This window comes from Orbicella franksi, chromosome 2 (genome assembly GCF_964199315.1).
Source record: "Orbicella franksi chromosome 2, jaOrbFran1.1, whole genome shotgun sequence".
NCBI classification, from domain to species: Eukaryota; Metazoa; Cnidaria; class Anthozoa; order Scleractinia; family Merulinidae; genus Orbicella; species Orbicella franksi.
In genome coordinates, this window is record NC_138146.1 from 13,997,012 (window position 1) to 14,014,769 (window position 17,758).

General features: G+C 38.0%; 1 protein-coding gene across 1 annotated transcript in view; it reads right to left on the minus strand.

The window, feature by feature from the left end:
* LOC145470842 (uncharacterized) overlaps positions 1-13,439 on the minus strand; it is a 14,641-nt gene extending 1,202 nt beyond the window's left edge. The window contains exons 1-2 of the mRNA XM_081454720.1: positions 9,406-13,439; positions 1-1,134 (exon numbers count right to left, since the gene is read on the minus strand). The exon at positions 1-1,134 is cut by the window's left edge and continues 1,202 nt beyond it. Coding sequence (XP_081310846.1) covers positions 1-1,134; positions 9,406-10,789 — 2,518 coding nt within the window. The 5' untranslated portion in view covers positions 10,790-13,439. The remainder of the gene's footprint in view (positions 1,135-9,405) is intronic.
* Between the last annotated feature and the right edge of the window lie 4,319 nt (positions 13,440-17,758).

The following is a 17,758-nucleotide window of genomic DNA, read 5'->3' on the forward strand; positions in this document are numbered from 1 at the left end:
AGCCTTTCTCAAGTGTCACTAAATGTCCCTCCTGGCAAAAACACTTCACAAACTGTTTGCAATCACAAAGCTTCTCACTTGAGTGCACTTTTACATGATTCCTTAAACTTTCAGCTTGCTTGAAACATTTTCCACACTGTTTGCAATCATAAGGCTTCTCTCTAGTGTGGAGTCTTAAGTGATTCTTTGAATGTTCTGCTCGTTTCAACCACTTTCCACACTGTTTGCATTTATAAGACTTTTCACCAGTATGGACTGTTAAATGATTCTTCAAATGTGCTGCTTGCTTGAACCACTTTCCACACTGTTTGCAAACATAAGGCTTCTCACCAGTGTGGACTCTTACATGTTTCTTCAAATTTCCCACTTGGTGGAAAGCTTTTCCACACTGTTTGCACTCATAAGGCTTTTCACCAGTGTGGACTCTTAAATGTTTCTTCAAATGTTCTACCCGGTTTAAAGCTTTTCCACACTGTTTCCAGTGATAAGGCTTCTCACCTGCGTGAACTAATTGATGTCTCCGCAAATTTCTAGCTTGGTTAAAGGACTTTCCACAATGTTTGCACTTATAAGGCTTCCCACCTGTGTGAATTAATTGATGTGTCCGCAAATTTCCAGCTTGGTTAAAGGACTTTCCACGATGTTTGCACTTATAAGGCTTCCCACCTGTGTGAATTAATTGATGTCTCCGCAAATTTCCAGCTTGGTTAAAGGACTTTCCACAATGTTTGCACTTATAAGGCTTCCCACCTGTGTGAATTAATTGATGTGTCCGCAAATTTCCAGCTCGGTTAAAGGACTTTCCACAATGTTTGCACTTATAAGGCTTCTCACCTGTGTGAATTAATTGATGTGTCCGCAAATTTCCAGCTCGGTTAAAAGACTTTCCACACTGTTTGCATTCATAATACTTCTCACCAGTGTGAACTCTTACATGATTCTTCAAACTTCCTACTTGGTTGAAACACTTTCCACATTGTTTGCATTCATTAGGCTTTCCACCCGTATGGACTCTTACATGATTCTTCAAATGTACTGCTTGGTTGAAAAACTTTCCACACTGTCTGCATTCGTAAGGCTTCTCCCTTGGGTGTACTGGTTTTTGTTTCCTTAGTTTTGACATCATACTAGTTCATTCCATTCAATCCTCCATTTCTGTACATCTAAATATGGAAAATGAGATATATATCTTGAGCTTTGAAGGCACTTACATGTACTTCCAATCCAAATTCCAGATTTGAGATAAAGATTTAAAAATAAAAATTATAATAGTCAAAAGACTTAAGAAAGTAATCTCTAATGTTGAGGTGTGCCACTGCAACAGTAAGACCTGTTGAAAAAGAGCTAAAACATCTTAAAAATGCACATCACCAGACTAGTTTAAGAGTTGTCAGCACCTGTAACTGAAATTAGGGGTGTTTTCACCCAGTGTAGTCAATTGACCGTTCAGTAATCAAACTCAGTCGCTTGATTAAGTTCGATTGGGTTTGGCAATCGAACTTGATCAAACTCACCCAAAAATTTTACTAATTGAAAGCAATCGAATGCTCGGTAATCAAACACTTCAACAATCAAACATAATCGAACTCAATCAAAGATAATCGAACACTTCAACAATCGAACATAAAACCAGTTTCATCTGGTTTGAAACAAAGCGTTGCGGTCAAATAAGTTATTTATTGGCTTCTATTTCAAACACAAGCACAACAGGCCAGATGTCAGACAGGGCAGAAGAGGTGAAACAAACCATTCTGGAAACAGTGGAAAAAGGCTACCACAAGTGCTCTTTCGCTGTCCATGTCGGGGATAGATTTATTGTCACGAAGAAAAGAGGAGAAAGGGGTCCAGCTTTGAGGGTAATTGACGATGACCACAGCCAGCTTGGTCATTTACAATGAGAACTGGTGCCTGTGCTTTGGCCACTGACAGAAAAAGTTGAAGTGTAAGTCTCATTCCTGCTAGCATGAAGCACTGCCTGTTATGTACAAAGATCTGGTAAAATTTCCCATATATGGTCTAAGGTTTGTGACTCATCATTAACCCCAAAGATGATTCAAGATCAAACATCAACATCATCCAATTCATAAAAATACTAAAATACTCTACTTACTTTGCTCAAATTCCACATATCCCAAAACCAGCAGTAGAGCTGAACACCTATGCAGCAATGTGCACGAACAATACATACTTTGTTTGCTATTTGCGTTAGTATTATTCCTTTTACATTTAATGAACTGTTGTAATATCGAAAGTCTAGCTTGCATCGCTTGCGTTTTGCAGCAGCTTCTGTAAACACAACTTGCAGTTTTAAAAGAAATCTACTTTGAAGTAATGAGAATACTTTTAGCACTAGTAACAACTATTTTGTACACACTGTACACTGTTGCATGCGTCAAGATCCAGTTGCAGTGGTCATTTTTGCTGCGGAGCGAGTGTAGCGACCAAGCAGCAACATAATCAGGATTTAAGAAGAATATATAGAAGGGGGACAAATTCTTGAATTCATCACTTTTTACCAGAATGCATTGCATTTAACCAGAGTGCACTGCACCACTTTTTACTATCTGGAGTGCATTGCGCCACGAACAACACAAGGACGTTGAGCCTTCATCCTTTTTCGCATGGATTCCAATGAGAAAGATTAGTGGTTATGTTTTGCTCTGATTTACCTGTGAAGGAGATCGTGCTTGACTTTCACAACTCTTGTTTTTGTTCCTAATGCAGTACGTGAAAGTTTGTAAATCTGGACGATTAATTGTGACATCTTGATCTTAAACTTAGTATGTCATTTCTTAGCAGTCTCCCTTGGTTGAATTGTTAAATGAAAGGAAATAGTCGTTACTAAAGCCTGTAGAATAATAGAAACAAACGAAAACCACAGAACCTGCTAATTTCATATTAACATTGCAGCTCCTAAGGAGTAATGCTTTAAATACCCTGACAAACACAAGAAATAAACACGCGTTCTATGGCGTAAAGGGGGGAACACTGCTCCGCAATCGGCGTGACAGACGAACTTCCATTGCATGCCCAAATGCCAAACTTATCTCCCCAGTGGTTAATTCTGCACTGGATCGGCAAGGCCAAAAGCTTGCGCGTCCTAGAAGCGTAACTCTAAATGGCACTACGAACTGACCTCCGGTCAGCATCATGCTAGAGTGTAGACAGTTCTCAAGCCTTACTTATCTCCCCAGCACTACGAGCCGACTTCACCAGCATGTGCTGGATCGGACAAGAAGAGGCATAAAAGAGCGTTAAATAGCGCCACTAAATTAGCGAAAACGAAGCTTGGGGAAGTCGCTGCAAGACTTAACCCCAAAGATGATTCAAGATCAAACATCAACATCATCCAATTCATAAAAATACTAAAATACTCTACTTACTTTGCTCAAATTCCACATATCCCAAAACCAGCAGTAGAGCTGAACACCTATGCAGCAATGTGCATGAACAATACATACTTTGTTTGCTATTTGCGTTAGTATTATTCCTTTTACATTTAATGAACTGTTGTAATATCGAAAGTCTAGCTTGCATCGCTTGCGTTTTGCAGCAGCTTCTGTAAACACAACTTGCAGTTTTAAAAGAAATCTACTTTGAAGTAATGAGAATACTTTTAGCACTAGTAACAACTATTTTGTACACACTGTACACTGTTGCATGCGTCAAGATCCAGTTGCAGTGGTCATTTTTGCTGCGGAGCGAGTGTAGCGACCAAGCAGCAACATAATCAGGATTTAAGAAGAATATATAGAAGGGGGACAAATTCTTGAATTCATCACTTTTTACCAGAATGCATTGCATTTAACCAGAGTGCACTGCACCACTTTTTACTATCTGGAGTGCATTGCGCCACGAACAACACAAGGACGTTGAGCCTTCATCCTTTTTCGCATGGATTCCAATGAGAAAGATTAGTGGTTATGTTTTGCTCTGATTTACCTGTGAAGGAGATCGTGCTTGACTTTCACAACTCTTGTTTTTGTTCCTAATGCAGTATGTGAAAGTTTGTAAATCTGGACGATTAATTGTGACATCTTGATCTTAAACTTAGTATGTCATTTCTTAGCAGTCTCCCTTGGTTGAATTGTTAAATGAAAGGAAATAGTCGTTACTAAAGCCTGTAGAATAATAGAAACAAACGAAAACCACAGAACCTGCTAATTTCATATTAACATTGCAGCTCCTAAGGAGTAATGCTTTAAATACCCTGACAAACACAAGAAATAAACACGCGTTCTATGGCGTAAAGGGGGGAACACTGCTCCGCAATCGGCGTGACAGACGAACTTCCATTGCATGCCCAAATGCCAAACTTATCTCCCCAGTGGTTAATTCTGCACTGGATCGGCAAGGCCAAAAGCTTGCGCGTCCTAGAAGCGTAACTCTAAATGGCACTACGAACTGACCTCCGGTCAGCATCATGCTAGAGTGTAGACAGTTCTCAAGCCTTACTTATCTCCCCAGCACTACGAGCCGACTTCACCAGCATGTGCTGGATCGGACAAGAAGAGGCATAAAAGAGCGTTAAATAGCGCCACTAAATTAGCGAAAACGAAGCTTGGGGAAGTCGCTGCAAGACTTAACTGATAGGGTGTCACGAGAGGTGAACCCCAGTTTATTATTTATATTAATGAACAACAACAATAAACCTCCAAAGGGAGGGAAGGGTGGGAGTTACAATTTCGAGGGCTAACTAAAAGTCACAGTAGTGATATAACAAGTGAATGATGCTAAAGTCCAAGCTAAGACTCTTTTATATCTATTCCTTTTCATCCAAACATGAATTTAAGCCAAAGCTTGAGCATTTTCACACATTGCGATGGATGTGTCCTTGACACAGTCTGTCAACATTCTAGAGATATTTAATGTGTACCAGTACAGAATTGATAAGTTAGATTTCTGCTCCAACAATTTACACATCTTTCGATTTTTGTGATCTGGTAAAGGGGAGGTTGACGTGTATCGTTTTATGTCCAAACATAGTTCAGATCCCTACGTGCTTTTTTGTCTCGATCCCTTGTCGCCATCGATTTAAGATTTAAGCAGATTTAAGCATGGAGTGATCCTATCACAGGCAATGACATGCCACCTTTGAAGCACTTTGTTGGCTTTCTTGTGCCATGGTGGAAAGCTGAAATAATGGTCGCATAACATAGAAGTTGTGGAGAAATAGCATTTTTCTTGTTAAAACAATGCATTCATTTACGTAGAATAATATAATCTTTCTCACCTAATTATTTCTGTAGTGGTAAGTTTGTAAGTATGCATACAACAACAAATCACCCATGTATTGTTACGCTAAATGAAATGTTCCCTTTGCAGTTGCGTACTATTTTGCGCATGAAAAAAATTTTGTAACCAAAAAGAGCATTAATGTGAGCTTTCAGAAAATGCTGTCTTGTTTATCAAATATTTCTTTCAACAAAAGTAACATGTTCAGTTCCCTGTTGACATACCAGCCTGTGAAAAGTACACAAAATTAAACTTGCATATGTGCTAAACAGCACATGCCCGGTACCATGATATGTCCACAATGAATTTCTGACCTTGTTTCCGAGAAAAGTGTAAATTTTGTGTTTGTCTTCCTTGAAGTAGACAGAAACTAGTTCAGGCAATTTCATTTTGTTGACTAGCCAAAGTGGCTAGTGGAAATCGAAAACCTGCTAGCCAAAACTAAGTTTCTACTGGTCTGTGGCTAGTTGGCTGTGGTTAATGTTGAGCCCTGTAAACAATAAAAATTTTAGTTAATTGAAATCTGCTAATATATCTCTCACACTTGCTCCTCTTACTAGTTAAAACTCGGTTAAAGAGTGAGATCCTTCAAATTCTGTTGAGACTGAATGCTTATCAATTTCTGTATGCGGTTTGATTTTTCTACAGAACAAAATCAGACCAATCATGTTGATTGAGTTTGATTGGGTTTGGTAATCGAACTTAATCGAACTCACCGAAAAGTTCCAGTTTGATTACGTTTGATTACCGAACCAATCGAACTCCAACCAGACAATGGTTCGATTGAGTTCGATTGATTTTTGGTTCGGTTTTGTTTGATTGACTGTGACGCTTCAACAGGTCTTACTGTTGTGATGGTAACATGTAATACATCAAGAAAGCAGGACTGGAATAAATGACCCTTGCTTGCTGGTCAAGATGACCGGCCAAATAAATCTTAGCTTGGTGATAGCTCGTTTCTGCCCAGTTAAATATAATATGCAAACATGGCGGCCACCAGGTTATGAAATCGCACGTTCCAAGTTTTCCAACCGCAACTGATATTGTTTTAAAACCCAAGGACTATCAAAGACACCCATGAATTATATTTTGGAGCTAAACAGGCAAGATTCCTTTTAAACAAAGCGACAATACAATGGAAAGGAACTCATTATGATGACCGGTTCGATTCCCTCCAAAGATGCAGTGGATATGTTGACCGTTACCAATCAAGAAAACAGCACATTTCACTTTCAAACAATGTAAATACAGTTAAATTCAAGCATAAATGTGTACAGCTGTAATCAGCTCAGCGAAACAACTCGGAGGCAAACCGACCGGTTACCGTTTTCCCTGGAATACATGTACTCGAAAGCGCGTTACAACAGCTTATCAAAACTAGTTCACCTGTTACTTGGTTAGAATCCCTAGCATCAAAATCAAATCTACCTGAAAGGTACTGATTCTTAACGTCTTCTTACCTTCTCAAGGAAAACTCCATCCTGAATTTGGTTAGGCGATTGAAACTCCTGGCGCGCAATCCTTCAGTAGCTCTCAGTCTTTTCGCAGAGGAAAGCTTGGATTGGATGTTGTATTGGAAGTTGGATTGGATTCAAGGACGACTGGACAAAACTTGATTTACGACACAAATGGGTAAAAGATGTGTTTGTGCATTCAGGTGCTAAATCAAAAAAATAATTACAGTAACAGTTCGCAGTTCTGGAAAATGGTTTTTGTTATTTCTCGAAAATGAAGCACAAATCAACAAAAACAATTATGCAACAATGCTTTTCATGTCAAAACAAGTCAGTCTGCCAAAAATTAGCTCGATCCTGCAAAAAATAAAAATCGACCCAAAATGCTACATACGCCCTTTTTGCATGAAAGCCTTCAATTTCTCGTCTCAATGGCCTTACACTTAATATAACTCCTTTGATTTTTACTGCTACGTCCTGTATATTTAAGTTTCCTAAGATCTGAAAATCATTTCCTGCAAAACTAAAATATTGAACTTTTTTATGGAAAAGCTGACCAAGAGAAACAGTAAAAACCAAGGGTTTAAAACCCAACTCATTAACGCCACTGCTTAATCCTTACTAAACAACTTAATGCAAGCAGAATTGATCAGACATTTCCTTATTTAAGAACCCTTTTAATACTGTCAAGAACCGTATCTTATTTGTAACACAACAAAACGCTACCATATAAACTCTGTTATTACTGCGCCTTTCAATAACATGCGGACTCTAAAATTCAAAGCTCAACTGACAAATGCATTTTTTGCTACCATCAATCAAATGTTCAGTGGCTCCTCCCAGCTTCCAACTATGTTGTCTGAACTGTGTTCAACAATTTGATTCAATTACCTCACGCTCGGCAGTAATCGGAAGCTGGGAGGAGCCGCTGAACATTTGATGAATGGTAGCGAAAAACAAAATTTTATTTTGTCGATTGAGCTTTAAATTTTAGAGTCTGCATGTTATGGAAAGGTGCAATAAAATGATTAAGAGACCTCAAACCTTGAAAACAAAGACCCCCATTGTTTTACATGTATTTTGGGGGGTAATCCTCTCCCAAGTACCCCTGGAAAAATCAACCCCCCACGGGAAAAATCACCTTTTTCTGAGGGAGGGGGAGGGGGAGGGGAGGCCATTCTTGTAATTTTTAACATGTGCAATAATCAGCATAGTTTTAAATTAAAAGTTCGAGTCTTCTGTTTGTACTCTCTTCTTTTTGTCACTTCCCCGCAATGTAAAGTAAGATTGTGCCTCACTGAGAAAAGATGAGTCAAATTGGATCTTTGCACATTATTCAATCTGTAAATGTTGTCAGAAAATTGTGAAATTAAGTCCTCATGAAAATAAGTAACAATAAGGTAACTGTGCACAAACTTGCAAGGTTGCACATTTTCGCAAAATTCATTTTAATGCCTTGTGCATGGTTTCATCAATTGCTGAAAAAAGTTCAACACCAGAGGGAGGTAAATTATCTTGCTTGCATGCTCAGGGTTTAGCTATTCCAATCAGTGCCGTTGACAAAGAAAAAAAATTACAAGGATGGCCTCCCCTCTCCCCTCCCAATTTTTCTGTTGGGTACTGAGGAGAGGAGTACCACCCTCCCCCTCAAAAATTGTAAAAAATGAGGGGGTCTTTATTTCAAGTTTTGGGGTGTTAGGGGGTTCCTAGGGGTCTTAGGGGGTCTTTGTTTTCAAGACAACCCTTAGTAAAGTGTTTTCAATGTTCTTGGACATGTGTGATGTTACTGAAAGGAAGTTTTTGTGACACAATGAAAGTAGTGGAAGTCTTTATTAAGAAATCAGTCACAACATACGTGTGACTTTACAATCAATAACAAACTAAGCTAAACTAGAAAAAACGTATCAAATGTATTACAAGAAAAATTTTAAGAAATAAATTTAAAAAGACATCTATTTACAAAAGCCTGTTTGAATCGTTCAGTTTTTACTTTAGGGAGTATGAAGTCGTGGTCCCTTTCTCTAAGAGCTCTGTTACGTTTGGGTGAGAGCAAGTCATATAATACATGGCCAGTGTCACTTGTGATTCTTTTGAAAGGTCACTGTCCCTATTCTTTATAACATCAGATATCAAAATGATCTTATTTGTATAGCCAAAACGATAGGCTCGCCGAAAAAGTGCCAATCCGATCTAAATATTTGCCTTGATAGGCGGAGCCCCACACTTCTAATCCATACAGAAATTCCATAACAAAGGCCAGATCTAGGGTTTGTGGTTTTTTTAAGTGTAACATTATCCTGTATGGCTGTTGGGATACCTGTGAGCAGATTTGTTTATAAATGGGATGTGATTATGCACCAAAGGAGAGGCATCAACAAAATGTCTACTAAAAATAAAACAAACCAAAACTTGTCCAGTTCTGGCCCTCTCTCTGTCATGCAATGGTTCCAGGACAGAGGGACCAAGAACTGAACTGAACAACTTTGAACAGAACCAGTACACAACTATTTTTAGGACTTCTCTAACTTGAAAGAATGGAAACATTGCTCACAGCTTTGTGACAATCTGACTTCAGCTTGGTCACTAGCATTTGCTCAGCTCGTCCTTTCCGTTAAATTCCATAACCACAATCAGATTTAGGGAACTGGATATTGCTGATTAACAGGGTTTCACAGTGATTACAGAAAATAACACTGAACTAAAATGTTCTATTTCATATGATTATCATAGTGTTTCAAAAGTTGGGTGTGACTACATAATTCCTCTTGACAAATCCAGCATTCCACATGACATAGCTCAGGTTCTTGAAAGTTGGATGTTGCTGTAGATGTATTACTTGTAATATCACAATTAGAACCCTTCACTTTTACATGATTCCTCAAACTTTCTCCTCCCTTGAAACACTTTCCACACTGTTTGCATTCATAAGGCTTTTCACCAGTGTGGACTCTTAAATGTTTCTTCAAATGTTCTACCCGGTTGAAAGCTTTTCCACACTGTTTGCAGTGATAAGGCTTCTCACCTGTGTGAACTAACTGATGTCTCCGCAAAGTTCCAGCTTGGTTAAAGGACTTTCCACAATGTTTGCATTCAAAAGGCTCTTCACCAGTATGGACTCTTACATGATTCTTCAAAGTTGCTGCTTGGTTGAAACACTTTCCACACTGTTTGCATTCGTAAGGCTTTTCACCAGTGTGAACTCTTACATGATTCTTCAAATGTGCTGCTTGCTTGAAACACTTTCCACACTTTTTGCATACATAAGGCTTTTCACCAGTGTGGACTCTTACATGATTCTTCAAATTTGTTGCTTTGTTGAAACACTTTCCACACTTTTTGCATTCATAAGGCTTTTCACCAGTGTGGACTCTTAAATGTTTCTTCAAATGTTCTACCCGGTTGAAAGCTTTTCCACACTGTTTGCAGTGATAAGGCTTCTCACCTGTGTGAATTAATTGATGTGTCCGCAAATTTCCAGCTTGGTTAAAGGACTTTCCACACTGTTTGCATTCATAAGGCTTCTCACCTGTGTGAATTAATTGATGTCTCCGCAAAGTTCCAGCTTGGTTAAAGGACTTTCCACACTGTTTGCATTCATAAGGCTTCTCACCTGTGTGAATTAATTGATGTCTCTGCAAATTTCCAGCGTGGTTAAAGGACTTTCCACACTGTTTGCATTCAGAAGGCTTCTCACCTGTGTGAATTAATTGATGTCTCTGCAAATTTCCAGCTTGGTTAAAGGACTTTCCACACTGTTTGGATTCATTAGGCTTTTCACCTGTGTGAACTAATTTATGTGTCTGCAGGCTTTTTACATCCTTGAAACACTTTCCACATTGTTTACATTCATAAGGCTTCTCACCTGTGTGAACGAATTGATGTCCCCACATAGTTCCAGCTTGGTTAAAGGACTTTCCACAATGTTTGCACTCGTAAGGATTCTCACCAGTCTGGACTCTTACATGATTCTTCAAACTTCTTACTTGGTTGAAACAATTTCCACACTGTTTGCATTCATAAGTCTTTTCCCTTGGGTGTACTGGTTCATGTTTCCTTACTTTTGACATCACACCAGTACAGTCCATCATAATTTCCATCATTTCTGTACATCTAATGGAAAGTGAGAAAGTTGCAACATTAGATATCTGCAGCTTTTAAGACACTTAACAGTACCTGTACATGTACTTCCACAGGGCTGTGCTCTTAAGACGCTTGGCTGCCACATGGAACAAACTTTTGCATTTGGGCGACTGGAAAAACCTACTTTTTTTCATATAAGCAGATAAGCTTAAGTGCTGGGCACCCAGGATTTCATGGTTTGGAACGTTTGGGTTCCTCATAATTTTTCTTAGACCACAGCCTTGTTCCAAATTCCAGATTTAAAATAAAAATTTAAAAATAAAAACAATGGTTCAGACAGTTAAGAAAGTAATCTTTAATGCTAAGGTGTGTCAAAAAGCTATAACTCCTTAAAAATGTGCATCACCAAATTAGTTTAAGAGTTGTCAGCACTTGTAACTGAAATTAGGGGTGTTTTCAAAAGGTCATACTGTTGCCATGGTAATATGTCATATCAAGAAAGCAGGACTGGAATAAATGACCCTTGCTTGCTGGTCAAGATGACTGGCCACATAAATTTTAGCTTGGTGATAGCTTGTTTCTGCCCAGTTAGGTTATCAAATTGCACATTCCAAGTTTTCCACCCGCTCTCAATTGATATTGACTTAAAACCCAAGGACCATTAAAGACACACACAAACTATATTTTGGAGCCAAACAGGCAAGATTCCTTTTAAGGTGGCTCACAACAGTAAAATTTCCGTGAGAAGCCTGGGCTCTCACACGCACTTCACCGCGAGGCATCACGCAACCACCCGAGGGGTCACAAGATGGCGTGCAAGATTTAAAGTTTGGAAAACTCACAACAAACATGGTGGTGCTAGGCCTACTCAGTAAAACTTTGATTCTGCCAAGTTTAGTGAGCTGTTTGTGATATCGCTTATTTTTACCTTTAAAAACATCCATCCTTGAGGCAATTTCAAATGAAAAAACATTCTTTTAAACCACTGTGCTGGAACGTAAATGAAAATTGCGATGTTGATGTTGCGATCGCGCCGGCTACCAATCTTAAAAACAGAAGGAAAAAAGTGTAGCGCTAGCGCTGACTCGAATACTTTTTCACCATGGTTTTAAACATCTCCATTTATTTACCAATATGTAACACCGGAGTGGGAGAGTTAACGTTCAAAATCTGTTCACATAAATTTGTATTAGTACAATGAAAGACTCAAAAAGTATTAGTTCAAAGTTTCTTACCCAGTGGCGTATTGTAGTTTCTCATGAGTCGTCCGGTTAGCACTATTACAAATTAGCTTTATGACGTTATATACAACGTTCTAATTATGCAACGTTACAAAAACTACTCTTCAAGTTTTCTTCGTTCTTTTTACTAGGCCAGCCTCCTCTGTGGGTATTTATGGTACTCTTCTTCTACCGCTTATGCTGCTAACGACAACAGCAAAAAAGATAACACCATTCACGGGTATTCATGTTTATTGGCATGGAATTGCGGACTTTACTGAGCAGTGGACTGCCTTCACGCGTGCGCATAGTACGATCTTGCAAAGTCTAGATTTTAATTTGCGCATACAATGTGCCCTAAATATTCCTTATCCACGATGCTAATATCTCAAAAACTGTTCCAGTGACCACACTTTTTTAATGCAAAAAATTATTCGACAGCAAAAGCAGAATGCATGTGCGAAATTGTAAAAAATCTGTGGAGTGGAATTTTTCCAATCTTGAAATTTCCATTGTTTTTAATTTAAGCAAAATCTATTCCACAGAATTCTTTCTAATTTTCCCTGTTTCTTCTTCTGTGTGTAATAAAAAGATTTCTATAAAAAAACAATATGAGGTCAACGGCTTAGTTTTTAAGATAGATCCAATTGATGGTGAAAAGTGGGTCAAGTTTGTTGCTACACAACAGAACAGAGCAACCTTAATTTATGTCTTAAACACAATGTAAGGTACAGTGGAGAGTTAATTTAAAAAATGGCATAGCCCCTCAAAACAGTACAGTTCCAAGCCTGAAAAATCGCACCTAGTTCTAAAAGTCTCAAAAAAAACAGAAAACTGTTTTGAGCCACCTTAAAACAAAGCGGAAACAAGTTGTAGAAATCTGCAAGCCAGCGAGCCATGCAAGCCAAGGGGTGAGCCATGTGAGTCATGTGAGCCAGGAGAGCCACAATACAAATGATAAGAACTTTTATTTGGTACATTTATATTCACATGAGAGCCAGGACAAGAGTAACGGAACAAGATGAATAATATCGCATTATTAAATTCTGGTTGCCACTACACAAACCGTCACTAAGAATGTTTTTTGAATCACCCAATCAGAAGCCAAGCTGAAAAAAGAAAAAAAAAATAGCTACAAATTTTATTTGTAATTTTATTTTTAAATGCCTCACAATGAACTGAAAACTTTTGTTGCCTTCAGTTGGGTATTTTTAAAGGGAAAGTGTTTGTAAACATTGTGAATATCAAACCTGAGCACATTTGAATCTCAAATAGAAAGATTTTTTGAGAGCCCATTGATTGGTAAAAAAATTTTCCAGGTGCAGAGAAGAGCCCTTTAGCGATAATCAAACAAGGTAGAAATAACTACACTAAACTGCGATCGTTTTTTTAGTTTTTCACTTATTGCCATGTCAGGATTTGGTTGTTAGTGTCATTCCAATCTTGTAAGGAATGATTCACTAAAGAGTGAACCTGTTAAAATTACATGATTTACTCACCATTCTTGACACCAATACACGGAGTTGGAAGTAATGTTCTCTTTTTTCTTGAATGATTTTCCATGTGGATATCAATGAATGACAGGTGTCAATGGATACCATTCAAGTTCCCATTCAAGTAGAGGTGGAGTGGTACGTTTCTCTCAGGAAATTTTTTTACTTAAGTCTTGAACCTTAATAAATTTTTGTCGCATTGTTTTCAGTTTTTGTGGATCTTGAGCGATTTGAATGGACAAAATTTTCTCCAAATAACAAAAATATGAAACACAGACAAAAATTTGTCCAGCTCAGCCATTACTATGATGAAAACTTGGCATGCTGTACAGATGCTTAGTGCACATTTCATGTTTGACGCACCAGCAATAGTTCTGGCAGCCGAAGCGAGATTAGGATTTTTTCAGGGAATATTTCAATTTTTGGCACTTTTGTAGCTAAATTTAAAATGAATTTCCCAGGGAAAGAGGGAGTACCCTGGCAGCGAGGTTGTACCGTTTGTACTCGCCCCCGGGGTCATCTCTGCTTTCAAGATGGCGGGCGAGCGGTTTATAGCGAAAGTCGGGCCCGAGATGTTTGTTGATGAAATGATCGACGACCTCCCAAACGAATCGAAGAAAAAAAATACTCGCAGAATGACTCGCATAACTCGCATGGCACGCAAATGACTCGCATGGTTCGTATGGCCATGGCTCGCGACATGGCTCGCTGGCTCGCAGATTTGGCAGACCCCAATACAATGGAAAGGAGCTCATTATGATAACCAGTTCAGAGGAGATATATAGCTTCCTTCGATTCCTCCAAAGATGCAGTGGATATGCTGACCGTAACCGACCAAGGAAACAACACATTTCGCTTTCAAACAATGTAAATACAGTTAAATTCAAGCATACATGTGTACAGCTATAATCAGCGAAACAACTCGGAGGCAAAACGACCGGTTACTGCGATATCGGAGGAGACAGTTGAATTACAACAGCTTATCAAAACCGGTTCACCCGTTACTTGGTTAGAATCCCTAGCATCAAAATAAAATCTACCTGCAAGGTACTGATTCTTAACGTCTTCTTACCTTCTCAAGGATAACTCGATCCTGAAATTCGGTTAGGCAATCAAACTACTGGCGCGCGTTGTAGCGCGCAATCTTTCAGTAGCTCCCAGTCTTCTCGCGGAAGAAAGCCTGGAAGTAACCATTGGAAGTTGGATTGGATTCAAGGACGACTGGTCAAAACTCGATTTACGACACAAATGGGTAAAAGATGTGTTTGTGAATGTCAGGTGTTGTTATTTATTTTTTTTTACAGTTAGGGAAGGTACGTTTTTTTTTCTTGGGGGAGAGGGCTGGGGCCTCAGAGGGGAGGGTCATTAGTGAAAGTGAGCACAAAAAGGGGAGGGTCATACCTCTTTGTAAGCTATTCAAGGGTAGGGTCACATCTTTTCCAGATTTTTTCATTGAAGATTTTTGTGATGTTGTTTTCCATTTTTCTTACAGATTAAGTTTTTCTTTTCACCTACTTTCATTTAATTTGGTGTTTTATTATAGGTTCTAGGTTACATTTCTACATGTATATTATGACATGGCATGCCTGCCTTTAACAGAATTCGGAAATGTAGGAAATATTTGTTTTTGAGAGTCAGATTTCACGTTCTATAAAACAAACCTTTTTATTAAAATGACCAACAGCAGTGCTGACCATCGGAGAAGGAAGCCTGTGCATTTTCCCTTCGATATTTTATGTTCAAAACTTTAATAATACTCAAAGTTTATACTTCCATATTCAAACTTCAGCCATAAAACGTAGACATCCCACACTGTTTCAGCTCACACATTTGATATATTTACATTCAAACATTTTGCGTTCACAAGCGAAATGTTCTGAGGTTTCTACGGCATGGAACATACCATGTAGTAAGTAGTGAGGGGAGGGTTGCACTTTTGTCAGTCATCTAAAGGTGGGGGTCAGGAGATTTTTTATTATAATGCAAGGGAGGGCCAACACTTTTTTTTTGGAAAAAAATACCAAAATCCCCCAGCCCCTCCCCTTCCCTCCCCCAAGAAAAAATGTACCTTCCCTAACAGTTCGCAGTTCTGTAAAATGGTTTTCGTTAAAGCTAGACTCATTTTTAGAATAATTCTGTGTTATTTACCTAGGGTCACACTTGTACGGCAGATACAGGGAAGGAGAAGATACTGAAATTAAAACACAACCACTGTTTAACACAATTCATTATGAATACAGACAAAATTTTCAGCTCTTGTGAAACTGGGCTGTAGATGTGGACAAGACTTATATTTCGTGAAGATCATATTTTGGAAGTTTAACTCAATGGGTTGGCACAAACATTTCAATATTTGTTCAAAGAAAGGGAAAACATAGCTATGGTAATTGTGACAATGGCAAAAAGATCGTATAGCAACTATATTGAAATGTTAAAAAATTTTTCCAGTGGAGGGGCAAGTTGTTTGTATCACATACTGCTTTTGCTTCTGATCAAAAAGTAATATGTTATATCAATATAACATACTCAGCAAATTAATTATTATAATACTTGTACAGAACTTTTGCTCATTTTTTCCAACAACCCACTTGGGAAATAAGCAGAAAAACCCTCTATTTTAATAAATCGGTTATTCCAAAGGATGATCTGACAAATATTTAAGACGTCTTTGTCAACTTTCATAGGAACTACCCGCTCTTTGACATTTTAAATCAGTTACATTCCATTAAAAAAGTACTTCCTCAGCCTGCTTTAAAAAAAGCTAGGTAGACTGTGAGAACTTTTGCAGCAATCATTGAGACTTCCAATTCACCTGGCCCTTCTAAGAATGGAAATAAACCTCTTCATTGGGCTTGTGATAACTTCAGTTGTAATATTTAATATTTATAGTTAATAAATCATAATTTTGCTATATAAGGTCATTAGCCTTTCATGAACACAGTACTTCACACCTATATATAAAAAAGTTTAAAAATCGACAGATGTACACATTCGTATATAATAATTTTTGAGGATTTCCGGCTGCCAGTATTCTTTTAATTAAATCAGAAAGGAAGATTCCCTTGTCTTTTTAAATGGCATATTGGTTGTCAGTAGTCAATAGCTAAAAATCCATTTTGCAAGCATTGAAAACTTCAATTTGATGCTGCCTTTTCTTATCAGTCCCATATAGTTAATAGAGGAAAATGGTTAAGAACCCTTAAAAAAGGTCTTGTCTATGTTTTCACTTGATTTTTTGACTCTAACTGTACACATGACCCAGAGAAAATTTCCCCTCATTTTCTCTTGACACAACACAATAGTTGCCTACTCGTGACTGAGAAACTAGCTGCTATAAACATTAGGGTTGCGAAATTGATACATAGTATATGAATGCAAAACAAAAGATTGTGCACTGTCGTGAGCCTAAATCTTGTCATCTTTGTTTGCTCCTTTGTTGCTGGGCTTCATAACCTTTCATCTGTATAAACTGTTAGTCCAAACCATTTAAAATTTTCACTTTAACTGTCTTTCTTCTTTCGCGATAACTAGTTTTTTTCCTATTCCACAGTGATCTTCAACCCAGATCTCCCACAGCCAATGACTCAAACATAGTGAGAGCTTCCATTTTTTCTGCAGTTTCACTGAATGCTAGAATTTTGAGAAGTCCCCCAATTACATTACAACAAAAAGTCTCAATACATGTATAAATATGGCATAGCTACTTAACCACCGCCAAAATTAGTCAGTTGATTACATTTCATGTGGTTATAGTATACAAGAAGTAGGGCTTCACCTGTCAATTTCTTCTAACAAATCCAACATTCAACTTTCCTTGAATCCTAACCCTTTGTATGTATACGACTGTATCCAAAAATGTTTGAAGTCGGCTCATATCGATCTCCTTTTCGCCGACTATTTCAAACTAGCCTCATAACGAACTAGAAGTAATCACAATTTCAAACTCAAAGTTAAGTGCTGCAATAGTAATTGTTTCAAATATTCTTTCTTCGTATGAATCCTCCGCGAGTGAAATGATCTGCTTGCAAATGTTGTAGAGGTCGGCAACATAAATCTTTTTAAGAAAGCGCTAAAATCGTTTTTACATATTTTATAATCCAAAATTTCTAAATTTTTAGGAATAATTAAATTGTATTTGTAAATTATTTGTTATGGAACCTTAGCGTTATGTATTATTACATCTTTTGTTTTAGAGAGTTTTTTTACACAGGGTACACCTCCTTAAACTCCCTTTCACGGTGTCTATTTGTATTTTGTTAGTTTTTAACCCCTGAAT